The following is a 12,364-nucleotide window of genomic DNA, read 5'->3' as shown; positions in this document are numbered from 1 at the left end:
GATGGTCCCAGGCAGGAAAAAGAGCCCCCACCTTTGACAAACCTCAGAAGCCCAAATCATCCATGGTTGGCTCCCAGTGCTGCCAATCTGCAGGCAGAAAATGCTTTCTCCTGACTCTTAATTCTCCTGTTGTGTTTTATATCCCCCTCAGAGAATAGCTACTCCTCACAAGGACTCACGTTCCCTTGTACCCCTCCAGCTGCAACCAAAGGGATCTTTGCAAAATGTGTATCCCCCCATTCTCATTCTCCTGCTTCAAATCTTTGAGGGTCCTCTGTAGCCTGTCACTTTTGAACTGTTATTCAAGGTCCTTTCCAATTCCACCCCTGCCTGCATCTCTCCATTCATCTCCGGATGCCTTCAGAATTGCTTGCTGCAGCCACACCAGGCCTCTTGCAACCTTGAATATGTTAGGTATTGTCATGCCTCCATGCTGATGCATACACTGCTCTTGCTTTCTGGGATGCTCATACTCTACTTCTAACTTCTACTTCCTCCAGGACCAAGCTTTACTACCCATTCTGTATGATGTCCACACTGCAGCTATGTACAGCCCTGGAAAAGACTTGGTTACATTGGGCCAGGGAATTTTCCAACTCTGTGTGTGTACCTGGAGTCTGGAGGGATAATGAGGATGTTTAGAAAAAGGAAATAAGTGGGAGAGGAAGTCCAAAGTCTGCCTGAATTCCTCAGTGATAAGGACTACAGGGAACTGTCCTGGCCCTGGCCCTTAAAGGGCAATGGTTGACCAGAAGGCCAAAGGCAGGGCCATGAAAAAGAATTGATACTGTCCAGACCGATAGTCAGAGACTTGGTCCCATCTGGGAATGCACATTTTCTGGATGACCTCAGGTCCCTCTTTGGTTCTCCATTTCCTCTAATCTTTTCCAGATGAGGTCTATCACTCAATTATATTCCGTCAAAGGAAGAATTCATCTTCTAGGTCACCCCGACTTGATTCAGAGACATCCCAAGCTCCTGGGTTACCCTGGGCACTCCTACGCCCACCTCTCTTCCAAAGTGCTTCTCTAAACTACTTCTCAGGAAGGGCTCTGTGGCTGTGCTTCTGGGGAAGCAGAGTTGATTAGCAAAGTTGGCCTAACTCTCTTTCACTCTCAGAGAGTTCCAGGCATAAGCTGCTAGGAATCCTAGGTCCCCACAGTGACTGGGCAGGAAGAATGTATCTCTTGGTCAACTGAAAGATCATAGCCCTGGCTTAAGAGGACCTAGAAAGTAAGGGCATCCATTTTCCTGTCCTCAGACCATAACATTAAACATTTTGAGTTCCAGGGACAGAAAACTCAACTGGCTTAAGCCATAAATAAAGGCATTGGCTCATGTTGTGGGAAACAGTTCTGGTTTCAGGCACAGCTTCAATCAAGGGCTTAGATGATGTTAAGAAAACCTGGTTTTTCTCCATCTCTTTATTCTGCCTTCAGTTGTATGGTTTTCATTACTGTGTTCCCTTTGTCAACAAGATGGTAATGGAAGTTCCAGCCCCTGCCTCCTTTAGGTTTCCAATCCAGTGGGGAAAAGTAAATCCACTTGCCTAGTAGCTTAATCCAAAGTCCCAGGAGTGAGCCTTCTGGCTCTGAGCAGCCTGACTTGGGCACGTGCCAGGCAATGTGGCTGGGAATGCACTGATTGACTTAAGTCTCGGGCCTATGTCCATCCTCTGGAAAAGGGTTCATCGTAACCCCATGAACTAGGGGTAGGGAAGGAAACAGCTTCCCAGATAGAGATGAGGATGTGGCACCAGAGAATAGTAAAGGGTGGTGGAAGGCAGAAACAACAGATGTCCCCTCCACTTCCTCCATCCAGCTTTCATGTCACAATGTGATGGGAGGTGAGGATGGGCAGGACAATCAGGAGAGGTTGAAAGGGGCCCGGAAAGCATAAAGAACACTGTTGCTGACAGACAACAGGGCTGGCAAGGTACCTGCAGGAGAAGCGTGCTCCTAGACAAGCAAGGTAAACCAATGATCTTGCTTAGGGTGGCCAGTCCCTGGATTTCTCTTTCAGAGACCATCTCTGGGATCCTCTTGACCATCCTTCTTCCCAAACTTGAGTACGAGCCAGGCACAATGTTTAAGACACGGCATTGTGAGCATTTCAGCCTGAATAACCCTCGTGGAAAAGAGGGGAAGCTCGTGACCCCCCCCCACCCAATGAGAATTCCTCGGTACAGTTTCCTTTAAGTCTCCTGTCTTTTAACTGTTTTGCAAATAACTGTATCCTGTTCCATGACAGATGTGTTTTAATATGCCAAGTTTTAAATGACTTACCAGCTCAGGTGTTTACCCCAACTGACTGGCAAAGTAAATGATCCAAGATGAGACCCATGTTCACTGTTTAGCTTCAGGCCAGCGGCACATGGGCAGATGGGTTATGGATGCTGGGAGAGTCTGAAAGGTGTCTTGGACAAGGAGACCTTTCTTTGGACTTGAACTAGGTCAGCCATGGTGCCAACTACATATGGGAAAGTTGGACTGTAGGAGAGCTGTCAAACAACAAAGCTCCATAAAGCCTTCAACAAAGAATGAGAGAGTTATTGGTGTGAAAGAGACTCAGCTTTGCAGCCTGATAGGCATTGGATTGTCCAGCCTCAGCTGAGACCCTTCTCCCTTGATGACAATGGAGAGCCACTGTCACCTGGGATGCACATTCTTCACAGGGTTGACTTACTTAGATCAGTGGTCAACTTGCTGTGTACTTTGGTGCCTGCAGGCCAGATAGGGACCCCCTTAAAGGAAGGAAATGAAAGGAAGCCCCCACCTATGCTCTTCCCACAGACTCACTTCAAGAAACCTTCAAATCAGCAGGGGAGGTGGTTGAGGTCCATTTTGCCTAAAGAGAAACTGAGGCCCAGGGAGGTAGGGACCCTGTCCCCAGGATGGGAAGAATAACTTGTTAGAGACACTAAGAATCTCTGATTCTGCAGAAGTCTTGCTGGATCCTCTCCTATGTGCTAATGCGATGTTATCCTTCCTGGGCATAAAAAAGAAATTTGTTGGTTTGCCAGGAATGGCTGCTACTCCTCTAAAGTCAAAGAGACAGACAGGAGCTACCACCAGCACAGTCATTGCTCCATGGTAGATTTTACCCACCTTTTCCCACCCAAGAGCTTCGAAAAACTGTTTTGTTTTTTCTTTTTTCTTTCTGGTTGCTCCTATACAGCCATCACCCCTACTCACATGTCTGCCCAAGTGCCAATGTCTTGCCACACTGATCTGTCCTACCTGCACCTTGATCCCTGGCCAGGGCACTGTGGAAAGTAGGAGAGAAGTGTAGGATTTTCCACCCTTCCCTCCAGTTTCCAGAGACAGAGGAGGCCTAGTGGGAACTCAAGATATTCTAGAGTGGCCTCTCTTACTTCCTTAAACCTCCCTGACCTTCATTAGATCTGATATAGCGTGAATCATCCAGAAGCTAAGGAGGAGGAAGGTAAGGTCTATCAAGGGGGGCCAGACCCCTTCCCAATCTGGTGAGCATGGGACTGACAGGCTCCTGGAGTGGGATCAGAAGCTGGAAAATGCCTCTGTTCCTGGATTCCTCCAAGGCCTGGCCACACAAATTGGAAGATGGAATCCAGCTCCTCAGAACAGGGTAGCCCAGCTGAGCCCCAGCCATCTAGGGAGACTAAGGTGAGAATGGCCAAGCTGAAGAATGGCAGACTCCAGTGGACCACCTTGGGGATCTAAGGAGAGGCTCTCTTATCCCTTGCCAGAGTCATGCTACCCACTTACAGTCAAAGCAGCATTACTGGGGAGCCACCTAGAAGCCATGACAGTGCCCTCAAAGTAGACCAACTTTGGGAATAATGGACAATAATGTGGGGTCAGATCTAGGTCAGGGTCAGGGTCCAGTCTGGGCCTAGGATGGATATGTAGTCTAGGGTTGGGATGGGGGTTCAGTATGGTATTTGGATCACCACAGGGAAGACCTGACTGGGTCCTACCTGGTCCCATGCTCCTGGAGATCATGGATGAGAGGCAGGCTGTGGACAAGGCTGACAAGCACCCCCCTGTCTGTTTCCCTGCAGGGCGGCCGGGCAGCCAGATTGCAGCAGGAATGTGATTATCTGCAGATGATCGAGGTGCAGCACAAGGAGTGCCTGGAGGAGGCCCAGCTGGAGAATGAGACAGCAGGTGAGGCCCCATGGGAAGAGAGGAGCTGCAGACCCCATGGAGCCGCATGTCTCCTCCTGTTGTGAGCTGAAGTCCAAGTCACATACACTCCACATTGGTTAGATGGAGATCACAGGGGACAGGGATTGCACCACAGAGCTACTAGGTGGTAAGTTGGGAGAAAGAAGGGCGAACAGGTCTTCCTGTTCTCCTCACCCTACCCCAGGTCTGGGGAGCTCCCAGCTATCAACAAAGAACCTACTAATCTGAGGCTCTGAAAATGGTGTGGATCCAACTTTACTTTGGGGGGTTCAAAATGAGTGGGTATGATACCTATGGCTGCTGGCCCATCCAGGATGGGAGGTCCAGGGTTCTAGGTGATAGAGGCTTATGGACAAGAAGGCAGGCAAGTTCCAGGACACTCAGCCCAGCCCACAGAGAGGCTGGAGTAGCTGCCCAATGGGAGCACTACTCAATCAAGTCGCTAGCCACTGACTTGGTTAGAGCGAGGATGCGGAGGCCTGGAACTAGTACACCATACTCTAGGATTAGACCATTGTACTGGTAGCATCTCAGAGGAAGAGTGGGCCATTCAGCCATGTGACCTCCATAGGGACTACCTGGAAGCTCAAAGCCATCTTGGAAATGCAGAGCAAGGAGTACTGGGGTAGTGTGAACAAATCTGGAATACTTAATCATAAGAGAAGCTGGAGCCCTGCTTCTTTCTCCCAACCCTAAATGCTGCCACCACAATACCCAGAGGACTAACAGTGACACTGCCCATACATAATAGTCCTTAGGCACACACAGTGGCCTACCCATCCCAACCCACCCTCAGCAGGCCCAATGAACCATCAGTTCATTATCCTGCTTAGTAGACCAGTCAAGGTCAGCCCTAGAGGCTGAGCACATGAGAGTCCCTGCTGCTCCTCCTCAAGGATCTGGGAGAACTCCAGCCTGGTAGTATGAAGAGTGGGACCCAGCTGCCCAGGACAGGGCCACCAGGACAGCTCAGCAACAGGAGGTTGAGCCAGATTTTGGAGGGTGAACAGGTTTGGAGAAGCAGAGAGGCTGGGAAAGTGGGGATACCAAGGCAGACTGCCTGTTGAGAGCCAGGTGGGTCAGGTTCAAGGCTCACTGAGGATAGAAGTTGGTTCCTCAGGCAGAGAGAGTGAAGTAACTGCATCTGCTCTGGGCCTCTGTCCCAGGTCATCTCCACAAGGCTGGGCTTACAGGGATGGGACAGCCTGTAAGAGTCAGGAGCACCTCTCTGTCCTGCTGGGTTCTCCAGATCCCCAGCCAAGGCCCTGAGGCTAACAGTTATGGAACCTCTCCTGAGCCCCTGCTCCTTGGCTCTGATGCCCAAGCTCTATCTCCTGCACACATAAGTGAGTGTAGGTGACCTCACAGATGGGCCTTGCCCCTCACAGGGTAAAATGCCCCTGTCTCCTGAGTCCAGGACTGAGGCTGGGTCAAGGGGTAGCTAGACTTGCCCACTGCCTATGTGCCCCACACTTGCCTGCCAGGGTAGAGAGGAGGATCAGGCTGCAGACAGGTCCCAGACCTTCAGATCATGGGCTGGCCTGGGAGGCCCAGACCCCAGACTCTAGGCCCCACTTTAGTGCCTTCCCAGCCCTGGGGCAGGCCACCTCGTGATATTAATGAGATCACTGCTGGCACCGGATGCCTGCTGAGTGCCAACACCCTGTCATTCGGCAGCCAGCCTGAGATCCAGGGGAGGGCAGGCAGGGGTCTATGGGCTGTGTGTCTGCCCGTGACCTTGTGTGGGACTGGGTGTGTGTTCCTGTACATGTGAGTTCACACTTCTGGTGCATACCTATCTGGGGTTCTGTCTGTCTCTCCGGAGTCTGTTGCTCTGACTCTGAGTATCCCCAGGAGTCGTGGATATGTGCCTGTAAATGCCTAGATGCATCTACCTGGTATGCTGTGCCCCTGTGTGTCAATTTGGGAGCATTTCTATTAGAGTAAATGTCCATGGTATGCTCAGATGGGTCTGTCCTTGTGCATGTCCGTCTCTGTGAATTGTGTGGCCCTCTGTACCTGTTTGCTTGTGTCTAGTCTTCTCATGTCCACATAAGTATCTCTGTGTGTGTGTGTGTGTGTATGTGTGTGTGTGTGTGTGTGTGTGTGCTAGTGTGCGCGCACCTGGGGTTCTGTGTGAATATGTGTCTCTTTGTGCATGCACTTCTAGAAAATGACACAGCAGAGGCCCAATGCCACCCTGCCTTGCCATTCCTTATTTCATGCCTCAGGTTGGGCTTTCCTATTGGGATAACAACCCCACCCAGTGGGCACACAAAAAATATTCCCAGGCCAACAGGCCATTCCACATACCAAGTATTTTCATGGCTATGACCCCTCCACTTCTTCCCTGACCCTGCTGCCTCAGCAACCAGTCCTACCCTGCCTTTTACAAGAGGCTTCCCCGAACACATCCCCCATATTGTCCTCTTCCCTGGCTTCCTGCCTTACTTGATGGCCTGCACCCCAGGACCAGTTGTTTGGTTGTGATTCCTTGAGGCCCAATGTGACCTACCCGAGGTCAGGGCCTAGTCTCCCTCTCTTCTGATCCACCTCTGGTGAAGCCAAGTTCTGGGCCAGAAGCCGGGTTCTGAATTGGCTCCCCAGACTGTGCTGGCAGCTGGAGCTTCAGAGTCTGAAGTCTGGAGAGGACCCAAGCAACAATAGCTGGCCTACAAAACAGGGTGTGGCAGGCACTGTCAGAGGAGGGTAAACAAAGGCCAGCAGCAACCAAATCCACAGAGAAATGTCTCGGAGCCCTTCAAACCAGCAGTGGGAACAGGCGAATAGGCTGCACCTCCCACCAGCAAGGTGACCTTCAGCTGCGCCTAATCATGATGCCTTAGTTTCCTCAGATGTGAAATGGAGGGGTTAAATAAGCTATTCCTTCAAAGAGGGCAGAACAGGGGCTGGGGATGTGGCTCAAGCGGTAGCGTGCTCGCCTGGCATGCGCGCGGCCCGGGTTCGATCCTCAGCACCACATACAAACAAAGATGTTGTGTCCGCCAAAAACTAAAAAATAAATATTAAAATTCTCTCTCTCCTCTCTCTTTAAAAATAAATAAATAAATTATTTTTTTAAAAAAAGAGGGCAGAACAGTGCCAGGCACATACCAAGCCTACATGTGTTTGATATTAACAGGGTCTTAAACCATAAGCAGAATTTGACTGGCCCGCCAGGCCTCTACGTGGCCTCCAGAGAGGCTGGCACAGGAAAGGAAGAGAACCAGCAGCCAGACCAAGGCTGCAGGTGCTCTTGGGGTAGGTTGGGGTGGAAGCGGTTGGGGTGACTAGTCCTACCAGACCCCAGGGTTCAAGTGTCTTCTTCAGCCTTTAGCTGCAGGTGCCACCTGACTACTGCAAACCCAGAGGTCCCTGCCTCCAGTCTCCACTCCCACTGCTGCCCCAATCCAGCACTCAGAGTCTCTTCCCCTAAGTGGGGACATCCCTCCACCTCCTCTTCCCAGGCCCCCTTCTTGGGAACTTGGGAACCTTCGGACCTGGGCTGGGCTGGGCTTGGCCCAGCTGGCGTTGACTTTGGCTCAGGGGTTGGGTTTCCTGAGCAAATCTATGGGACTGGCAGGATTGCAAAGAGACAATTAAGCCTCCCCCAGGGGAGGGGGTCCAGAGTAGTTGTAGTCACTCAAGGGCACCCTGATCCTATGGCATTTGCATCTGCCTAGTAAATCAGATCTCTGGAGACGCCCCTGACTAGCCAGGTCCTGCAAAACTCATAGCTACACAGTGAAGCCCACAGCGTGTGCTGCAGACTTTTCTCTGATGCCCCCATCACCATTCCTAACCCAACTGAGCTGGAGACATTTGTTCTGATGTGTGAGCTTTATGCAGAGTGTCAAAACTTTGATGAACCCTAATATACTTGTCACCCCATTGTACCCAACACCTCCTTTTTATAACAACATTTTTCCTAAGGTCACTTTTTACTATTATAAAATGAGATTCACAATCCACTCATATTCATTCTTTAAAAAAAAATAGGGTTTATAATCGGCCCTTCTGGGACATGTTTTGCTTTCTGAGTGTGTCGTAAAAGTCTTGTTTGTGTCAGTAAAGTAGGATCTATCACCATTGTTGAAATTCCTTAAACTGCTGCTGATGAGAATTTTGTGATACATTTTTGAAATCTAAATGTCAGTTTTCTCAAAAATCGTAAAAAGAAAGGTCATTGTGCTACCAAAAAAAGATGTTCTAGCTATAATATGAAAGACAAACAAAAAGGAAAGTAACTTGTAATGCAATGCTGTGTACACATTCAGGCATGATTGCACTAAAAGATAAGAAGATATGGTCTGAAGGTTGTACCTATAAATATAAATTCTGGGAATGTGAGGGCTATAAATGCAGATTGATATATGCAGGTGGTTATATCAGTGACTCAAATATCACAAACAGTGTTGCTGTGGGTAACATGATTTCCCAAATCATCAAATGACTCTAAAGTTCAGAACAAAACAAGGTATATATTCCTCTCCCCCTTTTCTCAATGGTTACATTCCTGGAAAACTTCATGTATGTTAAGCCTGTGCAAAAAGCACCTTACGTTTTTACGTAAAATAGAGCAAGAGTCCAAGCTCTGGTCATTGCAAAAGCCCACATCTACACAGAGGCCCAGTGGCACATCTGAAAGTCATGCAGAATGTAAGAGGATTTATCATTGTGTAGGACCATGCAGGTCACCTGCCTGGCATCCCTGGTTACTGCCCATCAAATACCAGATGAAGCCTTCCATCACTGCAATAAACAGTGAGAAAGGGAGTCCCACCCCAAAGGGGCACTCCATCCCTCACTGAGGACCATGGAGTGGTAGTCATGCCTTCTCTCCCCTCTCCCTGTCAGGACATGTCCTGAACAGCCTTGGCAAGTCTGTGCCTCCCCTCTCAGACTGGAGCTGCTCAAAGGTAAGAGACTATCCGGAGGAGGAATAGAGTGGTACCTGTGAGCTCAGGTCCCAGGGCTTCTCTGGTGACCCATGTGTCCTCTGCCTTCACCACACAGGCTGCAGCAAGATGTGGGACAACCTTACCTGCTGGCCGGCTACCCCTCGGGGCCAGGTGGTCGTCTTGGCCTGCCCCCTCATCTTCAAGCTCTTCTCCCCCATTCAAGGTAAGAATCCTGGTTTGAAGGGCAGGAGCTTTGGTGGGTAAATGTGAGCCTGCTGGAGTAGGGACTCCCTTTCTCAAGGAAGGGGAAAGGCAAAGGGATGTAGACAAAGGGGTTGGAGTGATGGGGGTGGGGGGGATCCTTAACTGGGAAGCAACAACACTGGATCTTTGAAGGACTCAGGGGATTTGATTAGCTCTTCACAGAGAGATAAAAATGTGGGAAGGGCTCACTAAATATTTGCTTAACAATTGATAACTGATTGACTGACAGGTGCTTAATTAAATTATGGCTCCCATGTTCCTGTTGTCTTGGGTTGATTGTGATTCAGTCTTTTGCTGCCTGGAGCCGATGATCTTTTGGGCTCCATGAAACTGCCATATAGCTTTGCTTACACACATTGTCTTGTTCTGCTTAAATGAATGTTCACATGTGAGACAGAAATTTTTTTTAAAGTGGCGGGGGAACTCTTTAGGAAGTGGGTTTTCTTGCTCCTGAGTCATTAGAAGCCTCTAACACACAGTCATTCATTCTTCCTTTCAGTGGATGAAGTACCTGCTAGTACACAAAGAACAGGGTTAGAAAACAGTAGGAAGGGGACACTGGAAACAACCACCCTCTCTGCCTGCCCTCTGGGAACAAGGATCTAGCTGGAGAGGCATTTAGTGTGGCAATAAACAAATACGTCATAAGGGGTCAGAAGTTCTGGGAAGGAGAAAGAAGAGAGTGAGGGCACTGTAAGGCAGGTGTTTCAAACAGCATTTCTGAGGAGGTGATGCTTCAGCTACAGTGTGAAGACCTGGAGATGAGAAAGGGTCACTAGGCAGAGATCCTGAGCCAGGGGATAAGTGTGTGAGAGAGAATCACTAACTGTACAATAAACATTTAAGGAAACTTCTGAAGGATGGCATGGCTGGAGCTCAGAGGAAGGAGGTGAGGGTAGATACAGATTCTGCAGGGCATTGATGACCTATGTGAGTTTTGTCCCAAGTCTGGTGAGAAGCCATAGGGGATTTTGAGCAGCGGACAGGCACGGTCCAATTTAGGTTCTTGTTGGAAACTCTGGTTTCTCTGAGAAGGAAATGGGAAGACTCAATGACAAGGCATGCAATATTTGATGGTGGCTTGAATTCAGTTAGAAACTGTGGTGGAGGAGAAAAATGTGAGAGGTTTGTGTAATGACAGTATGGAGGTGAGAGAGGGAACAGAGAGAGAGTCTACATACACCCCACACAAGTCCAAGTTGCAGGAAAGTGCAGGAGGAGCTATAAGGGGGCAGGAAGTATCCAGAGAATAGCAGGATGGATGGAGAGAACTGAGGGAGGAGGAGAGAATATGGAAAGAATGGATAGAAGAGCAATGTGGTGAAGTGAACTGGTAAAGGATTGGGATGCATGGAGAGAAGAGAGACAGGGGAGCATGATGGACAGAGAGGACTGAGTCAAGAGGGGATGGTTGTGGGATAAGGAGTTAGGAAGGATTGTGGTGGGTGTAGAGATCTGAAGGAAGAAAGGGGTGTAATGATAAGACTGAGAGAGGGGCAGGATAGAGGAGTAGTATGGGAGGAGCATAGTTACATGGAGATGACTGAGGAGGTGCAGGATGGATAAACAGGTCTCCTCAGCTCTCTCCATCCATCCTTCTCCATAACTCCTACTGATCACAGCTCTGTTCCTCTTTCCGCGGGCCTCTTCATCCACCCCTGGTCCCGCCTTGGACCCATACATCCACCCTGTTCTTTTCTCAATCCTTTCCACCCATCCTGCTCCTTCCTCTGTCCTCTCCATCCTTGTTACTCCTTCCTCCTCCTCACTGTGTCCTCTCCATCTGCCATGTGCCTCCCCAGGTCTGCCTGGTCCACATAGTTCCTCCATCTTGATTTTCCTACCATACTGATCCTGCCTCACTGCTCCATATCCATGACAATTCTCTCCTCCTGCCGTCTTTTCCAGCCATCCTGTTCCTCCCTCAGTCCTCTCAATCCACCATGCTTCTTCCTCTCTCCTACACATCCTGGATCAGGATGGTTGGAGACGACCACATGAGGAGCAGTGTGGAAGGTGAGAGAGGATGGGGACAGCATGCATGGAGAGGACTGAGCGAGGAGCAGCATAAATGAAGAGGATTAGGGGAGGAGCAGGGTGAAGGGAGAGGACTGAGGGAGTAACCAGCTTGACCTAGAAGACAAGAGAGGACATGGATGAAAATGGAGAGGACTTAAGGAAAACAAGTACAGATGGACAAGAAAGAAAGGGGAACACGAAGGGTAAGAAGGAATGAGAGTTGCGGCACTAAAAGGAGAGGACAGGGGGAGGACTGTGTGAATAAAGAACTGATGGAGGAGAAGGGAGGATGAGGAGGAGCCACCAGGGAACAGGCTGAACCCAGAGGGCTGAAGTAGGAGCAGGTTGGAATGAGATACCGAGGGAGGAGTTGGATACATGCAGAATACCAAAGGGATTGTAGGAGGACAGAGAGCTAAACCAGGCAGATGAAGAAGACTGAGGGAGAAAAGGGGAATGAAAAGGTCCTAGGGAAGAGCATGATTGGTGAGGATGAATGACAGAAAATGATGTTAATGTGGAAACTAAGTGCAGAGGGAAATGGATGGAGAGGACCGAGGAAGGAACACCACTTATGAGGTGGTGCAAGGGGAGAGCACGGTTTAGGGAGAGGACTGAGGGAGCTTCACTGTGAATGACAAGCAGTGGGGAAGGTGCACTGTAGGAGAAAGGCAGGTTGTGTGGGTAGTAAGGGGGACAGTCACCCTGAACTGACAGGACTGAGGTAGGAACAGGATGGCTTTAATGAGAAGAGTAAAGGTGAAGGAAGATAGACGGGGAGGAGTGAAGGAAGAACTGGGCGGGAAAGCAGGAGTGAGGGGGAAACAGGGTTGGACGGCGAGGACTGAGCAGGTTGGATATGAAGGAATGAGAGGGCAGCAGGGCTGGATGGTGATGCCTGGTAGAGGAACAAGAAGTATGCAGATGAGGAAAGAGGGGGAATATGGGTAGTGAACAGAATTGTGGGGGATTATCAAGATGGATGAGGAAGGAGAAAGATGGAGAGGACTG

General features: G+C 49.7%; 1 protein-coding gene across 6 annotated transcripts in view; it reads left to right on the top strand.

The window, feature by feature from the left end:
• Positions 1 to 12,364, top strand: part of Vipr1 (vasoactive intestinal peptide receptor 1) — a 47,658-nt gene that overhangs the window by 7,454 nt on the left and 27,840 nt on the right. For 5 of the 6 annotated variants that reach the window (XM_040290134.2, XM_040290135.2, XM_040290136.2 and 2 more), the window contains exons 2-3: positions 4,043 to 4,148; positions 9,186 to 9,293. In XM_040290134.2, coding sequence (XP_040146068.1) covers positions 4,043 to 4,148; positions 9,186 to 9,293 — 214 coding nt within the window. Of the gene's footprint in view, positions 1 to 4,042; positions 4,149 to 9,026; positions 9,089 to 9,185; positions 9,294 to 12,364 lie in introns of those variants that run through there. The other variant, XM_040290139.2, reaches the window with a different exon arrangement.

Source organism: Ictidomys tridecemlineatus, chromosome 2 (assembly GCF_052094955.1).
Source record: "Ictidomys tridecemlineatus isolate mIctTri1 chromosome 2, mIctTri1.hap1, whole genome shotgun sequence".
NCBI lineage: Eukaryota > Metazoa > Chordata > Mammalia > Rodentia > Sciuridae > Ictidomys > Ictidomys tridecemlineatus.
This window is presented reverse-complemented; position numbering and strand designations above follow the sequence as displayed.